Source organism: Ranitomeya variabilis, chromosome 6, assembly GCF_051348905.1.
Source record: "Ranitomeya variabilis isolate aRanVar5 chromosome 6, aRanVar5.hap1, whole genome shotgun sequence".
NCBI classification, from domain to species: Eukaryota; Metazoa; Chordata; class Amphibia; order Anura; family Dendrobatidae; genus Ranitomeya; species Ranitomeya variabilis.
The window spans coordinates 12,634,991-12,651,484 of record NC_135237.1 but is presented as its reverse complement, the minus strand read 5'-3'; the positions used below and the strand labels follow the sequence as shown (position 1 = coordinate 12,651,484).

General features: G+C 50.5%; 1 protein-coding gene across 3 annotated transcripts in view; it reads right to left on the bottom strand.

The window, feature by feature from the left end:
• The window catches only part of TMIE (transmembrane inner ear), a 112,711-nt gene extending 105,615 nt beyond the window's left edge, over nucleotides 1-7,096 (bottom strand). Inside the window, exon 1 of one of the 3 annotated variants that reach the window (XM_077271756.1) lies at nucleotides 6,890-7,096. In XM_077271756.1, the coding sequence (XP_077127871.1) occupies nucleotides 6,890-6,979 (90 nt within the window). In that variant the 5' untranslated portion in view covers nucleotides 6,980-7,096. Of the gene's footprint in view, nucleotides 1-6,849; nucleotides 6,860-6,889 lie in introns of those variants that run through there. The other 2 variants (XM_077271758.1, XM_077271757.1) reach the window with 2 other exon arrangements.
• Between the last annotated feature and the right edge of the window lie 9,398 nt (nucleotides 7,097-16,494).

The window sequence follows — 16,494 nt, the reverse complement described above, 5'->3', positions numbered from 1 at the left end:
GATATCCACAGTGCCCCCCTAATAACAGTGATATCCACAGTGCCCCATAATAACAGTGATATCCACAGTGCTCCCATAATAACAGTGATATCCACAGTGTCCCCATAATAACAGCGATATCCACAGTGTCCCCATAATAACAGTGATATCCACAGTGCCCCCATAATAACAGTGATATCCACAGTGCCCCATAATAACAGTGATATCCACAGTGCTCCCATAATAACAGTGATATCCACAGTGTCCCCATAATAACAGTGATATCCACAGTGCCCCATAATAACAGTGATATCCACAGTGCCCCCATAATAACAGTGATATCCACAGTGCCCCCATAATAACAGCGATATCCACAGTGCCCCTATAATAACAGTGATATCCACAGTGCCCCCATAATAACAGTGATATCCACAGTGCCCCATAATAACAGTGATATCCACAGTGCCCCCATAATAACAGTGATATCCACAGTGTCCCCATAATAACAGTGATATCCACAGTGCCCCCATAACAGTGATATCCACAGTGCCCCATAACAGTGATATCCACAGTGTCCCATAATAACAGTGATATCCACAGTGCCCCCATAATAACAGTGATATCCACAGTGCCCCATAATAACAGTGATATCCACAGTGCCCCCATAATAACAGTGATATCCACAGTGTCCCCATAATAACAGTGATATCCACAGTGCCCCCATAATAACAGTGATATCCACAGTGTCCCATAATAACAGTGATATCCACAGTGCCCCCATAACAGTGATATCCACAGTGCCCCCATAACAGTGATATCCACAGTGTCCCCATAATAACAGTGATATCCACAGTGCCCCCATAATAACAGGGATATCCACAGTGCCCCCATAATAACAGTGATATCCACAGTGCTCCCCATAATAACAGTGATATCCACAGTGCCCCCATAATAACAGTGATATCCACAGTGCCCCATAATAACAGTGATATCCACAGTGCCCCCATAATAACAGTGATATCCACAGTGCTCCCCATAATAACAGTGATATCCACAGTGCTCCCCATAATAACAGTGATATCCAGTGCCCCATAATAACACAGTGATATCCACAGTGCCCCCATAATAACAGTTATATCCACAGTGCTCCCCATAATAACAGTGATATCCACAGTGCCCCCATAATAACAGTGATATCCACAGTGCCCCCATAATAACAGTTATATCCACAGTGCTCCCCATAATAACAGTGATATCCACAGTGTCCCCATAATAACAGTGATATCCACAGTGCCCCATAATAACAGTGATATCCACAGTGCCCCATAATAACAGTGATATCCACAGTGCCCCCATAATAACAGTGATATCCACAGTGCCCCATAATAACAGTGATATCCACAGTGCCCCATAATAACAGTGATATCCACAGTGCTCCCCATAATAACAGTGATATCCACAGTGCTCCCATCGCAGTGACATCCATAGTGTCCCCATAATAACAGTGATATCCACAGTATGATATAGAGGATGGTATAGGGGATGATAAAGAGGGTGATATAAAGGGTGTGGGGACAAAGGGGGTCAGCGAATGTCTTGGTCCGCTGTCTGAAACCGAACGCCAGCTCTCCTTTCAACGTGGGCATAGCACTACTCAGGAAACACAGGGGGAGGGTAAAACAGTGTGGTAATACTTTATTGAACCACAAATCAGGCAGATAACACATAGAACAGTCCTATCACAATATCCAAGATGTTGCAAAAATGCAGAGTCTCCGCTGACTCGCCGGATAAGAGCAGCTGTTACTTTGGAGCCTCTAGGGCAGACTACCCCACCTGGGGCACGCACACAGAGAGGAGGTAACGACAAGCGTAGGAAGATGACAGTCCATTCAGGTACAAGGCTAGTTGACCAGAGGGTCACAACCTGGCTTCTCTGAACATCTCCATGAAGCCAGGCGGCCAGTGGGTCCCATTCCAGGTTTTCACAAATGTATCGATGGTTCAGCGATGGTCAATGGAGCCGATCTGTATTTTCCAGCTGGGGGCATGGTCCCCTAAGCTGACATCCTGTAGAATGATAAATCAGTGTCCCTCATGATGATGCCATGATGTTTTGGCTGCTGTCCCGTAGAGTGTTTCTAGTTCTTCGGATCTCTAAATCTCTTGGTTGTCTTGAAGCATCGTTGTCTGATGTTACAAAGGCATATAACCTCTTGTTATAGTTAACAACTGTCCTTCACCAGCATTCACAGATAAAGGGGAAGAATAGTGATGAGACCAATTCACATTGTTTGATTATGTAATCTATTTGCATAGTTTTTTCTCCTCGGTTTTGCAAATCAACAAACTACCTGGCCTGGACAATGTGTAATTAGCATATCAGCAAACATCATTGTTCAATGACCCTGCATGAAAGAGAGTCAATATTTCAGACTCCTGTGCAACTGAAGAAAAAACATATACACTCAAAAGTCAACAGAGAAGTCTATTCCTCCTGGCTTGCTGACAATAGACACCTGGTTAATTAAGATAAAATGCTGTGTCTCCACAGAGGGTGATATAAACCAGAGATGCCAAACTCAAATACACAAGGGGACAAAATTAAAAACTTGGACAAGGTTGCGGGCCAAACTTAATATTTATTAAAAAAAACAATGTCTACAATTGAGGAACTTTTTTTGTTATCATAAAACATAATGATGAAATGTTTCATGTGGAAACATACTTAGAGGGCTTGTCCCATGAACAATGTACATTTTACAAAAGTGGCATACTGGAATAATATAATATGTTATCTTAGAGCAGTAAAAAGCATATGGCCTAATATAAATATGTAATAACAAAAGGATAAAAAAAAACTTGAATAAGTGATACAGAAAATAAAGTATAATGCAAAAGTGCCCCTAAACACAGTATGATACCCCACAGTAAATTCCTCCACAGTACCCTCCACACGCACTGTCTGATGGCCCTACTGTACCCCCACAGCACAGTATGATGACCTCAACACAGAATAATCGGTCCCACATAGTCCTCCAAACAGAATAATGGGCCCCACATGGAATAATGGGCCTCACATAGTCCACCATACTGTATAATGGGCTACACATAGTCCTCCACACGGAATTATGGGCCCCACATAGATCACCACACTGTATAATGGGCTCCATATAGTCCTTCATACAGAAATGGGCCCCACAAAGTCCTCCATACAGTATAATGGGCTCCACATAGTCCACCATACCATATAATGAGCCCCACATAGTCCTCCATACAGAATAATGGGCCCTACATAGTCCTTTATACAGTATAATGGCTCCATATATTCCTTCATACAATGGAACGGGCCCCACATAGTCCACCATACAGCATAATGGGCCCCACATAGACCAACATAATGTATCATGGGTTCCACATAGTCCTCCATACAGTACATTGGGCCCCACAAAGTCCTCCAAACAGTATAATGGCCTCACATAGTGCTCTATACAGTATATTGGCTCCACATAGTCCTCCATACAGTATGAGCCCCATATAGTCCTCCATACAGTATAATGAGCCCCATATAGTCCTCCATACAGTATAATGAGCCCCATATAGTCCTCCATACAGTATAATGGCCCCACATAGTGCTCTATACAGTATATTGGCTCCACATAGTCCTCCATACAGTATGAGCCCCATATAGTCCTCCATACAGTATAATGAGCCCCATATAGTCCTCCATACAGTATAATGAGCCCCATATAGTCCTCCATACAGTATAATGGCTCCACATAGTCCTCAATACAGTACATTGGGCCCCACATAGTCCACCATACAGTATAATGGACCCACATAGTGCTCTATACAGTATAATGGCTCCACATAGTCCTCCATACAGTACATTGGGCTCGACATAGTCCACCATACAGTATAATGGCCCCACATAGTCCTCCATACAGTATAATGGGCCCCATATAGTTCTCCATACAGTATAATGGCTCCACATAGTCCTCCATACAGTACATTGGGCTCGACATAGTCCACCATACAGTATAATGGCCCCACATAGTCCTCCATACAGTATAATGGGCCCCACATAGTTCACCATAAGGTATAATGGGCCCCACATAGTCCACCACATGGAATAATGGTCATCACATAGTCCAACATACCGTATAATGGACTCAACATAGTCCTCAATACAGTTTAATGGCCTCATATTGTCCTCCATACATCAATGCAAAAATACCCAGACTCATTATTGTTCAGTATGCCAAGCAATTAATGCCTAGCTACTTACACACCACTCCATGACAATTATATTCAAAAAGGAGAAACATTGGGTTTTTTGGCAGAATTTCTATAACAACCGTTATTGAAACAGACCATCCAACATATATTAACAAACAAGATTTAAAAGATGTTATTAAAAAGGACACAACACTGGCCGCACTCAGCACTAAATGTAATACTATGGGGCTTGAATCAACATCATATTTTAAGGACCCATCACCTACAGTGTCCATCCACCTGCTCCAAACGGTTAATGGAGGGAGGACATAAATCAATATAGCCCAGTGGCTGTTGTAGAATCTTCTCTAGGGATTCCTCTCCCATACTGCCCCCTTAATACATATGGTCACAAAAATCAACCTATGTTAAGTTGAATAAAAGGGTCATCTTACCCAGACTGAAGCACACCGCTGGGCGCACCCCGACGCACGTTTCACCGCTCTATAGCCTTGCTTTCTCAAGGGGAGGTGTGTTAATGGTCTCCTACAGGACCTTTTATATCCATGGTAACAGTCTATTGCTGCCCCGCGTCATCCGGCATTCTGTCGTCTCTAGCGTCTGACTGGGGGTTCGGCCTCCACTCGGATGTTGGATGGCGATGTGCCAGGTCACGCGGGTATGGTGCGGCCGGCTATGGGAGCATGCGCCGTGTGTACACAGCCCAGCGGTGGCCGGTCATGTGATACACACATGACCGGTTACCATGGATATAAAAGGGGCTATAGAGCGGTGAAACGTGCGTCGGGGTGCGCCCAGCGGTGTGCTTCAGTCTGGGTAAGATGACCCTTTTATTCAACTTATCATAGGTTGATTTTTGTGACCTTATGTATTATGGGGGCAGTATGGGAGGAGAATCCCAAGAGAAGATTCTACAACAGCCACTGGGCTATATTGATTAATGTCCTCCCTCCATTAACCGTTGTGAGCAGGTGGATGGACACTGTAGGTGATGGGGTCCTTAAAATATCATGTTGATTGAAGCCCTTTAGTATTACATTTAGTACTGAGAGTGGCCAGTGTTGTGTCCTTTTTGAATATAGTCCTCCAAACCGTATAATGGCCCCATATAGTCCTCCAAACCGTATAATGGGCTCGACGTAGTCCTCCATATAGTATGATGGGCCCCACATAGATCACCAAACCGTATAATGTGCTCCACGTAGTCCTCCATACAGTATAATGTGCTCCACGTAGTCCTCCATACTGTATAATGGGTGCCACATAGTCCTCCATATAGTATGATGGCCCCGGCGTCACAGGCCAAATATATTCACTTTGACAGCCAGATTTGGCCCGTGGGCCGGAGTTTAAGATGTGTGATATAGAGGATTGTATAGAGAATACTACAGAGAATGATATAGAGGATTACATATTATTATGCTTTGCTTATATAGCGCCATTAATTCCACAGTGCTGTGCAGACATCATCGCTGTCCCCATCGGGGCTCACAATCTAAATTCTTTATCAGTCTTTGGAGTGTGGGAGAAAATTGGAAAACCAGAAGGAGACCCACAAAACACGGGGAGAACATACAAACTGCTCATACATGTTCTCCTTGATTAGATTTGAATCTAGGACCCAAGTGCTGCAAAATTGCATTGCTAACCACTGAGCCACCACCATACAGTGCTAACCACTAAGCCACCGTACAGTGCTAACCACAGCCACAAGTGATAACAACTGAGCTATCGTGCAGTGCTAACCACCGAGCCATCTGCAGTGCTAACCACTGAGCCACTGTACAGTACTAACCACTGAGCCACCATAATGCCTATATATACAGGATGATATAATGGGTGATATTGAATATCCCGCATTTTGTGCTATAATGACAAGGAGATGTGCGACAACAGAATAATAATAATAATAATAATAATAATAATAATAATAATAATAAAAACCCGGAGATAATAGTGAGGGGCGTCCAGAGATAAATGCAGTGATGAGACCCGGGTAACATACAGGGGGATACACACGGGGGGGGATACAAAAGGGATACACACAGGGGCATACACGGGGGGATATAAAAGGGATACACACATGGGGGATACACGGGGGGATACAAAAGGGATACACACAGGGGGATACAAAAGGGATACACACGGGGATACATGGGGGGGATACACACAGACACGGGGGATACACACACGGGGATACACACACACACACACACACAGGGGATACAAAAGGGATACACACAGGGGGATACACACAGGGGGATACAAAAGGGATACACACGGGGATACATGGGGGGGATACACACAGACACGGGGGATACACACACGGGGATACACACACACACACACAGGGGATACAAAAGGGATACACACAGGGGGATACACACACACACACACACATGGGGGATACACAGGGGATACAACACAAACACACAGGAGGATATCCATACACACAAGGGGATGCAAAAGGGATACAGTGGATAAACACACACACAGGCATACACACATGTGATACACACGGGGGATGCACTGTATCCAGCCTCACTGTTCTCTTCTCTGACAGAACGTCCCCATCCACAGCAGTAAGTTGTGAGAGTCCTGTGACCCGCACACACCCTGCCGTCCCCTCACCTCCACCATCTGCCCCTCACCTCCACCATCTGCCCCTCACCTCCACCATCTGCCCCTCGGCGCTCCGCACACACAGGAGCAGCAGCACATGGGGCAGCAGCAGCCTCCTCAGCTCCCGGCTCCTCGCCATCTTCTTCCTGAGCTCTGCCCCTCGCTGGCCGCGGCCGCCGGTGATGGAGGAGACTGACTGCAGCCGCCGCTCTCCCTCCCGGGATCATTAATTAATGAGCCTGGTGTCATTTACACTGGGAGGGGGCAGGGAGGCCGGAGGAGCAGCGGGTGTGACTGACAGCAGCGGAGACAGGAGGGTGTGCACACAGGACACTGACCGTCTGCCTCAGTGTATCACTACTCCCATCATCCCAGAGCCGACCGTCTACCACAGTGTACCACTACTCCCATCATCCCTGACCCCGGAGCGACCATCTACCTCAGTGTACCACTACTCCCATCATCCCAGAGCCGACCATCTACCACAGTGTACCACTACTCCCATCATCCCTGACCCCGGAGCGACCATCTACCACAGTGTATCACTACTCCCATCATCCCTGACCCCGGAGCGACCATCTACCACAGTGTATCACTACTCCCATCATCCCTGACCCCGGAGCGACCATCTACCACAGTGTATCACTACTCCCATCATCCCTGACCCCGGAGCCGACCATCTACAACAGTGTATCACTACTCCCATCATCCCAGAGCCGACCATCTACCACAGTGTACCACTACTCCCATCATCCCTGACCCCGGAGCTGACCATCTACAACAGTGTATCACTACTCCCATCATCCATGACCCCGGAGCCGACCATCTACAACAGTGTATCACTACTCCCATCATCCCAGAGCCGACCATCTACCACAGTGTACCACTACTCCCATCATCCCTGACCCCGGAGCTGACCATCTACAACAGTGTATCACTACTCCCATCATCCATGACCCCGGAGCTGATTATCTACCACAGTGTATCACTACTCCCATCATCCCTGACCCCGGAGCCGACCGTCTACCACAGTGTACCACTACTCCCATCATCCCTGACCCCGGAGCCGACCATCTACCACAGTGTATCACTACTCCCATCATCCCTGACCCCGGAGCCGACCGTCTACCACAGTGTACCACTACTCCCATCATCCCTGACCCCGGAGCGACCGTCTACCACAGTGTATCACTACTCCCATCATCCCTGACCCCGGAGCCGACCGTCTACCACAGTGTACCACTACTCCCATCATCCCTGACCCCGGAGCGACCGTCTACCACAGTGTACCACTACTCCCATCATCCCTGACCCCGGAGCCGACCATCTACCACAGTGTATCACTACTCCCATCATCCCTGACCCCGGAGCCAACCGTCTACCACAGTGTACCACTACTCCCATCATCCCTGACCCCGGAGCGACCATCTACCACAGTGTACCACTACTCCCATCATCCCTGACCCCGGAGCCGACCGTCTACCACAGTGTACCACTACTCCCATCATCCCTGACCCCGGAGCTGATTATCTACCACAGTGTACCACTACTCCCATCATCCCAGAGCCGACCATCTACCACAGTGTACCACTACTCCCATCATCCCTGACCCCGGAGCTGATTATCTACCACAGTGTATCACTACTCCCATCATCCCAGAGCCGACCATCTACCACAGTGTACCACTACTCCCATCATCCCTGACCCCGGAGCTGATTATCTACCACAGTGTATCACTACTCCCATCATCCCAGAGCCGACCATCTACCACAGTGTACCACTACTCCCATCATCCCTGACCCCGGAGCGACCATCTACCACAGTGTACCACTACTCCCATCATCCCTGACCCCGGAGCCGACCGTCTACCACAGTGTACCAATACTCCCATCATCCCTGACCCCGAAGCTGACCATCTACCACAGTGTATCACTACTCCCATCATCCCTGACCCCGGAGCCGACCGTCTACCACAGTGTATCACTACTCCCATCATCCCTGACCCCGGAGCCGACCGTCTACCACAGTGTACCACTACTCCCATCATCCCTGACCCCGGAGCCGACCATCTACCACAGTGTATCACTACTCCCATCATCCCTGACCCCGGAGCCGACCGTCTACCACAGTGTATCACTACTCCCATCATCCCTGACCCCGGAGCCGACCGTCTACCACAGTGTACCACTACTCCCATCATCCCTGACCCCGGAGCCGACCGTCTACCACAGTGTATCACTACTCCCATCATCCCTGACCCCGGAGCCGACCGTCTACCACAGTGTACCACTACTCCCATCATCCCTGACCCCGGAGCCGACCATCTACCACAGTGTATCACTACTCCCATCATCCCTGACCCCGGAGCCGACCATCTACCACAGTGTATCACTACTCCCATCATCCCTGACCCCGGAGCCGACCGTCTACCACAGTGTATCACTACTCCCATCATCCCTGACCCCGGAGCGACCGTCTACCACAGTGTATCACTACTCCCATCATCCCTGACCCCGTAGCCGACCGTCTACCACAGTGTACCACTACTCCCATCATCCATGACCCCGGAGCGACCATCTACCACAGTGTACCACTACTCCCATCATCCCTGACCCCGGAGCGACCATCTACCACAGTGTATCACTACTCCCATCATCCCTGACCCCGGAGCCGACCATCTACAACAGTGTATCACTACTCCCATCATCCCAGAGCCGACCATCTACCACAGTGTACCACTACTCCCATCATCCCTGACCCCGGAGCTGACCATCTACAACAGTGTATCACTACTCCCATCATCCATGACCCCGGAGCTGATTATCTACCACAGTGTATCACTACTCCCATCATCCCTGACCCCGGAGCCGACCGTCTACCACAGTGTACCACTACTCCCATCATCCCTGACCCCGGAGCTGACCATCTACAACAGTGTATCACTACTCCCATCATCCATGACCCCGGAGCTGATTATCTACCACAGTGTATCACTACTCCCATCATCCCTGACCCCGGAGCCGACCGTCTACCACAGTGTACCACTACTCCCATCATCCCTGACCCCGGAGCGACCATCTACCACAGTGTATCACTACTCCCATCATCCCTGACCCCGGAGCTGATTATCTACCATAGTGTACCACTACTCCCATCATCCCAGAGCCGACCATCTACCACAGTGTACCACTACTCCCATCATCCCTGACCCCGGAGCTGATTATCTACCATAGTGTACCACTACTCCCATCATCCCAGAGCCGACCATCTACCACAGTGTACCACTACTCCCATCATCCCTGACCCCGGAGCTGATTATCTACCATAGTGTACCACTACTCCCATCATCCCAGAGCCGACCATCTACCACAGTGTACCACTACTCCCATCATCCCTGACCCCGGAGCTGATTATCTACCACAGTGTATCACTACTCCCATCATCCCAGAGCCGACCATCTACCACAGTGTACCACTACTCCCATCATCCCTGACCCCGGAGCGACCATCTACCACAGTGTACCACTACTCCCATCATCCCTGACCCCGGAGCCGACCGTCTACCACAGTGTACCAATACTCCCATCATCCCTGACCCCGAAGCTGACCATCTACCACAGTGTACCACTACTCCCATCATCCCTGACCCCGGAGCGACCGTCTACCACAGTGTACCACTACTCCCATCATCCCTGACCCCGGAGCCGACCATCTACCACAGTGTATCACTACTCCCATCATCCCTGACCCCGGAGCCAACCGTCTACCACAGTGTACCACTACTCCCATCATCCCTGACCCCGGAGCGACCATCTACCACAGTGTACCACTACTCCCATCATCCCTGACCCCGGAGCCGACCGTCTACCACAGTGTACCACTACTCCCATCATCCATGACCCCGGAGCTGATTATCTACCACAGTGTACCACTACTCCCATCATCCCAGAGCCGACCATCTACCACAGTGTACCACTACTCCCATCATCCCTGACCCCGGAGCTGATTATCTACCACAGTGTATCACTACTCCCATCATCCCAGAGCCGACCATCTACCACAGTGTACCACTACTCCCATCATCCCTGACCCCGGAGCTGATTATCTACCACAGTGTATCACTACTCCCATCATCCCAGAGCCGACCATCTACCACAGTGTACCACTACTCCCATCATCCCTGACCCCGGAGCGACCATCTACCACAGTGTACCAATACTCCCATCATCCCTGACCCCGAAGCTGACCATCTACCACAGTGTACCAATACTCCCATCATCCCTGACCCCGAAGCTGACCATCTACCACAGTGTATCACTACTCCCATCATCCCTGACCCCGGAGCCGACCGTCTACCACAGTGTATCACTACTCCCATCATCCCTGACCCCGGAGCCGACCGTCTACCACAGTGTACCACTACTCCCATCATCCCTGACCCCGGAGCCGACCATCTACCACAGTGTATCACTACTCCCATCATCCCTGACCCCGGAGCCGACCATCTACCACAGTGTATCACTACTCCCATCATCCCTGACCCCGGAGCCGACCGTCTACCACAGTGTATCACTACTCCCATCATCCCTGACCCCGGAGCGACCGTCTACCACAGTGTATCACTACTCCCATCATCCCTGACCCCGTAGCCGACCGTCTACCACAGTGTACCACTACTCCCATCATCCCTGACCCCGGAGCCGACCATCTACCACAGTGTATTACTACTCCCATCATCCCTGACCCCGGAGCCGACCGTCTACCACAGTGTACCACTACTCCCATCATCCCTGACCCCGGAGCCGACCATCTACCACAGTGTATCACTACTCCCATCATCCCTGACCCCGGAGCCGACCGTCTACCACAGTGTACCACTACTCCCATCATCCCTGACCCCGGAGCCGACCATCTACCACAGTGTATCACTACTCCCATCATCCCTGACCCCGGAGCCGACCGTCTACCACAGTGTATCACTACTCCCATCATCCCTGACCCCGGAGCGACCATCTACCACAGTGTATCACTACTCCCATCATCCCTGACCCCGGAGCTGATTATCTACCACAGTGTATCACTACTCCCATCATCCCTGACCCCGGAGCGACCATCTACCACAGTGTATCACTACTCCCATCATCCCTGACCCCGGCGCCGACCGTCTACCACAGTGTATCACTACTCCCATCATCCCTGACCCCGGAGCCGACCGTCTACCACAGTGTATCACTACTCCCATCATCCCTGACCCCGGAGCCGACCATCTACCACAGTGTATCACTACTCCCATCATCCCTGACCCCGGAGCGACCATCTACCACAGTGTATCACTACTCCCATCATCCCTGACCCCGGAGCCGACCGTCTACCACAGTGTACCACTACTCCCATCATCCCTGACCCCGGAGCGACCATCTACCACAGTGTATCACTACCCCCATCATCCCTGACCCCGGAGCCGACCGTCTACCACAGTGTATCACTACCCCCATCATCCCTGACCCCGGAGCCGACCGTCTACCACAGTGTATCACTACCCCCATCATCCCTGACCCCGGAGCCGACCGTCTACCACAGTGTATCACTACCCCCATCATCCCTGACCCCGGAGCCGACCGTCTACCACAGTGTATCACTAACCCCATCATCCCTGACCCCGAAGCTCACAATTTTGCATAGTTATGGAGCGCCCCCAGACGCAGGGCCGCGGGATACTCGGTACCGGGCCTCTCTGTCTCAGTTCTGGGGTTGTCACGGTGGCTAGACCCGGTCCGTGACCCTGCTAAGGGGCGTCCAATGAAAGATGAGATGATGGTGCAGGGTGCAATGAATAACGAGGACACAGGGTTGCAGTCTCTTTACCTCTTTACTGAAGGCTTCAGGATCCACAATCCAGAGTACTGCTAACAGGGCTGCAAGAGACCGGCCGGTCCGAAGGCACATCCAGAGTTTCCTTTGCAGGTGGAAATCTGTGCCTACCTTCTAGCGCCTGTGTGTTGTAGTACCTCCCTGCTGAGCACCACGGGATAGTCCTCACAACTGTTGTGTCTGTTTCTGATGTTCTTTCCCACAACTTATGTCTGTTCTGATGTTCTTCTCCGTCCCCCAGATGATATGGCTAGGACGCACCCGTATGACGGGTAGGCCTGGAGTTCTTCCGGGACCCTAGCGTCGCCCCTCTCCTACAATTGCCCCCTATGTCTGCTTAGATGATTTAGGTGAGACGGCCAACCTAAAATTAACTGTCCTGCCGTTGTTTGAAGTAATGCTTGGAGCCCAATACTTCCTCGGTGTTCCGGCCACCGGCTACGCGCCTCAGTAGGATGTTGCCTCGATCTTACGGCATGAATCCTACTGGCTTTATCTCCTTTTTGCTGCGATCTCGTTTCTCACTTCTCCACAGTAAACCTCGCTTCTTTTCCTTTCTTAGGATGCCACCGCATTCGAGTGCAGGCGCGGCTCCGTAACGTTCTGTTCGCTAGGCCACTGTCAGGATCCCACCCCTGACAGAGACCCCCCTGAATCTTCCCCTGCAACACCCTCTGCCACAGGATGTTGCCTGGTTCCAACCCAGTCAGCTTCTGTTCTGTTCCTATCCAGCCCCCAGTTTTACCAGATTGTGAGGAGTGGCCTAATACATAGAACCCTTTGCTCCCCCTGGTGGCCAGAATGTGAAGTGTAAAGTGTGACTGTGATACCTGGTCAGGTGAACTTCTTAAGTGCCATCATACATACCATCACTCCCCTTAGCGGCGGAGCGATGTTACTGCAACGACCAGGACTCTGAGGAGCTGCACTCCCCCCCCAGTTAAATCCAGTACTCCCGGACTGGGAAGAAAACAACAATACATGTCAGCAAAAGACATACAAATTTTGAAATGCAATGAACAAGTAATAATAACAGTACTTCCCTTTATGGGAGGTGAGGACTCTTGAACGTTACAAACAAAACATGGTTAAATATTTTAAATAACACACTATAAATAACTTCTATTACCCAGCCGGGTATTCTAGTAAGTGCAAATTCTGAACAATAATTTAACTTTTAAGGACGTATAAGCTGAACCCACTAAAGGCTTACTATAAAACTCTAAAATATAAATTAACTTTTTCTTTATTTTTCTCTTCTAAGTGCAACATTTTCTTTTTACTCTCTGATTTTTTTTCATATGCAGGACCGCCTGTCTATCTGACCAGGCCTACTGCCTCTTTTCTTAGTACAGGATCACTGAGCCATCTCTCTATGGCTCTCAGGAGGACTCACTATCTAACCCCTACGGGTCTACTTTCCTGTCCTCATTCTCTAGTAACATTATTAAACCATTCTCTATAATTATCTAGCTAACTACATATTACTCCTATGTAAAACATTATTACCATCTACTTTCTTTTAAGGCAACGTTATACTTTAAGTGCAACTAGTGAACGTTCCCTTTAAGAGGGAACCAAGTCTCTTTGAGGTAATGCAGACTCTCTCTATCTGCAAGTCCAGTTAAGGCAAGAGCTTCCATGCTGTACTCAGGAACAGTCTCTTCACAAAGCTCTCCTTCTTGTAAAACCAGTAAAGGGCACCTTTAAGAAGGTGTGAACTATTTACAATACAGTTTGTGAACCATTCACCGTCCATGATTTGGCAGTCTTTGTAACATTGTGGAACAAAAGCAAAAAGGAAAACAAAAGCAAAAATAAAAAGCAATAGGGATCCCGGGTAAACGAAGGGATCCCTTTAAGAACAACCCTGGTCGGGTATTAGCAGCAAAAAGCAGGGAAACAAACAGTTAACTATTTACAGTTTCAGAGCATTAGGATCTTACTCTGGTTCTGGCTGCCTCCACCGAGGTTTTACCTGGCAGGTGGCCCTCTGCGGCCCAGGCAGGCTTGACTCCAAGTCTACTCCCGGTGCCAGGTACACTCCATGGGTTTGGGTCTTCTGCACGACCAGATCGTGCGCCGCCATGAGTGTCTGCGTGGGCCGGTGGATGATGCTGGCGGTGGCAGAGGCTGCTGCAGCCGCTTCGGCGGCAAGCTCCTCCCCCTCGGTTCTGGATACCGCCAGGACGGCTGTACAGCGCTGCATGTCCCGGGCCCACAAACTTCTTCCCTTTAGATGCCGGCGATACGTCACCACATCTCCCGGCTTCAGGAGGGACTTGGCACCGTCTCCACACAGGCAGGGTTCCACCTCGTCCCGGGTGATGCGAACTCTCAGGGCCGCTCCAATTTCTTGGACGAAGCCTTTCCCCTCCTGGGGCTGGTAAACGATCACAACGCCCCATTTCGGCATGGAGCCCTCCAGCAGCTCGCCTCGCGCTTCCCGCTCCACTTCCCGCTGGAACTCCGTGATCAGGTGGTTCCTATATTCTCCCCAAGGGAAGGGCCCGAGGTCGTGCCCCCCCGGTAATTTGGGGTCAGGCGGCGGGGCCACCGGGGCGCCAGTGGTCACAGTGGTAGCTGGGTCAGGTGCGGAGGTGAGGTATCCTCCCTGGGAGTCACGGCACTGAGTACCTACGCTTGAGGTAACTCCTCCGGCGTCACTCCACTCCCCTGAGGGAGGCGTACGGACTGGGGACCGTTCGGGCATGGGATGCCCCATCGCCAGCTCCCGCGGGTCGAAATCCTCCGAGGGCATGTCGGAGTAGTCCTCCGGTGACGGGGGTGGGTGCGGGGCCATTCTTTTCCACAGGCCTTCTCTGGTCTCCAGTCCCACCTCATCTGAGTCATAGTTTCGTTTCTTCGGGCTCCGCCCGCCATAGAAGATCAAGAGGCGGGTCTCAGCTGCTGACGGACACGTCCTCAGGACACAGAAATATTTAGACTGGGCGGCCATTGTCTTTCGCGCTCTTCAGCTTGTCTACGCCCACTTCCACGCCCTTCTTCTTCTTATCCTGCGCTCCCCATGGCGCTGCAATGGCGGCGGTTTTGGCGGGAACTTTTGGCGGCAATCCACAGTTTTTGCAATAAATCACAGTTCAAGCACAATTCAGTCACAGTTCCAAGGCACACATGACCTGATTCCTCAGGCTTAAGTAGATCCTGTTCGTGACGCCAAGTTGGAGCGCCCCCAGATGCAGGGCCGCGGGGTACTCGGTACCGGGCCTCTCTGTCTCAGTTCTGGGGTTGTCACAGTGGCTAGACCCGGTCCGTGACCCTGCTAAGGGGCGTCCAATGAAAGATGTGATGGTGGTGCGTGGTGCAGGTCGCGATGAATAACGAGGACACAGGGTTGCAGTCTCTTTACCTCTTTACTGAAGGCTTCAGGATCCACAATCCAGAGTACTGCTAACAGGGCTGGCTGAGACCGGCCGGTCCGAAGGCACATCCAGAGTTCCCTTTGCAGGTGGAAATCAGTGCCTACCTTCTAGCGCCTGGGTGTTGTAGTACCTCCCTGCTGAGCACCACGGGATAGTCCTCACAACTGTTGTGTCTGTTTCTGATGTTCTTCTTTCTCTTTCTTTTGAACCAGTTACAGAAGAAGAAGTAAGCAGGCTCCTTGCATCTTCTCGCCCGACCACTTGCACCAGCGACCCCATTCCGTCGCATCTCCTCCAGTCCCTTTCCCCGGCTGTCACCTCTCACCTAACAAAAATATTCAACCTTTCCCTCACTTCCGGTATTTTTCCCTCCTCATTTAAGCATGCCATCATACATCCAC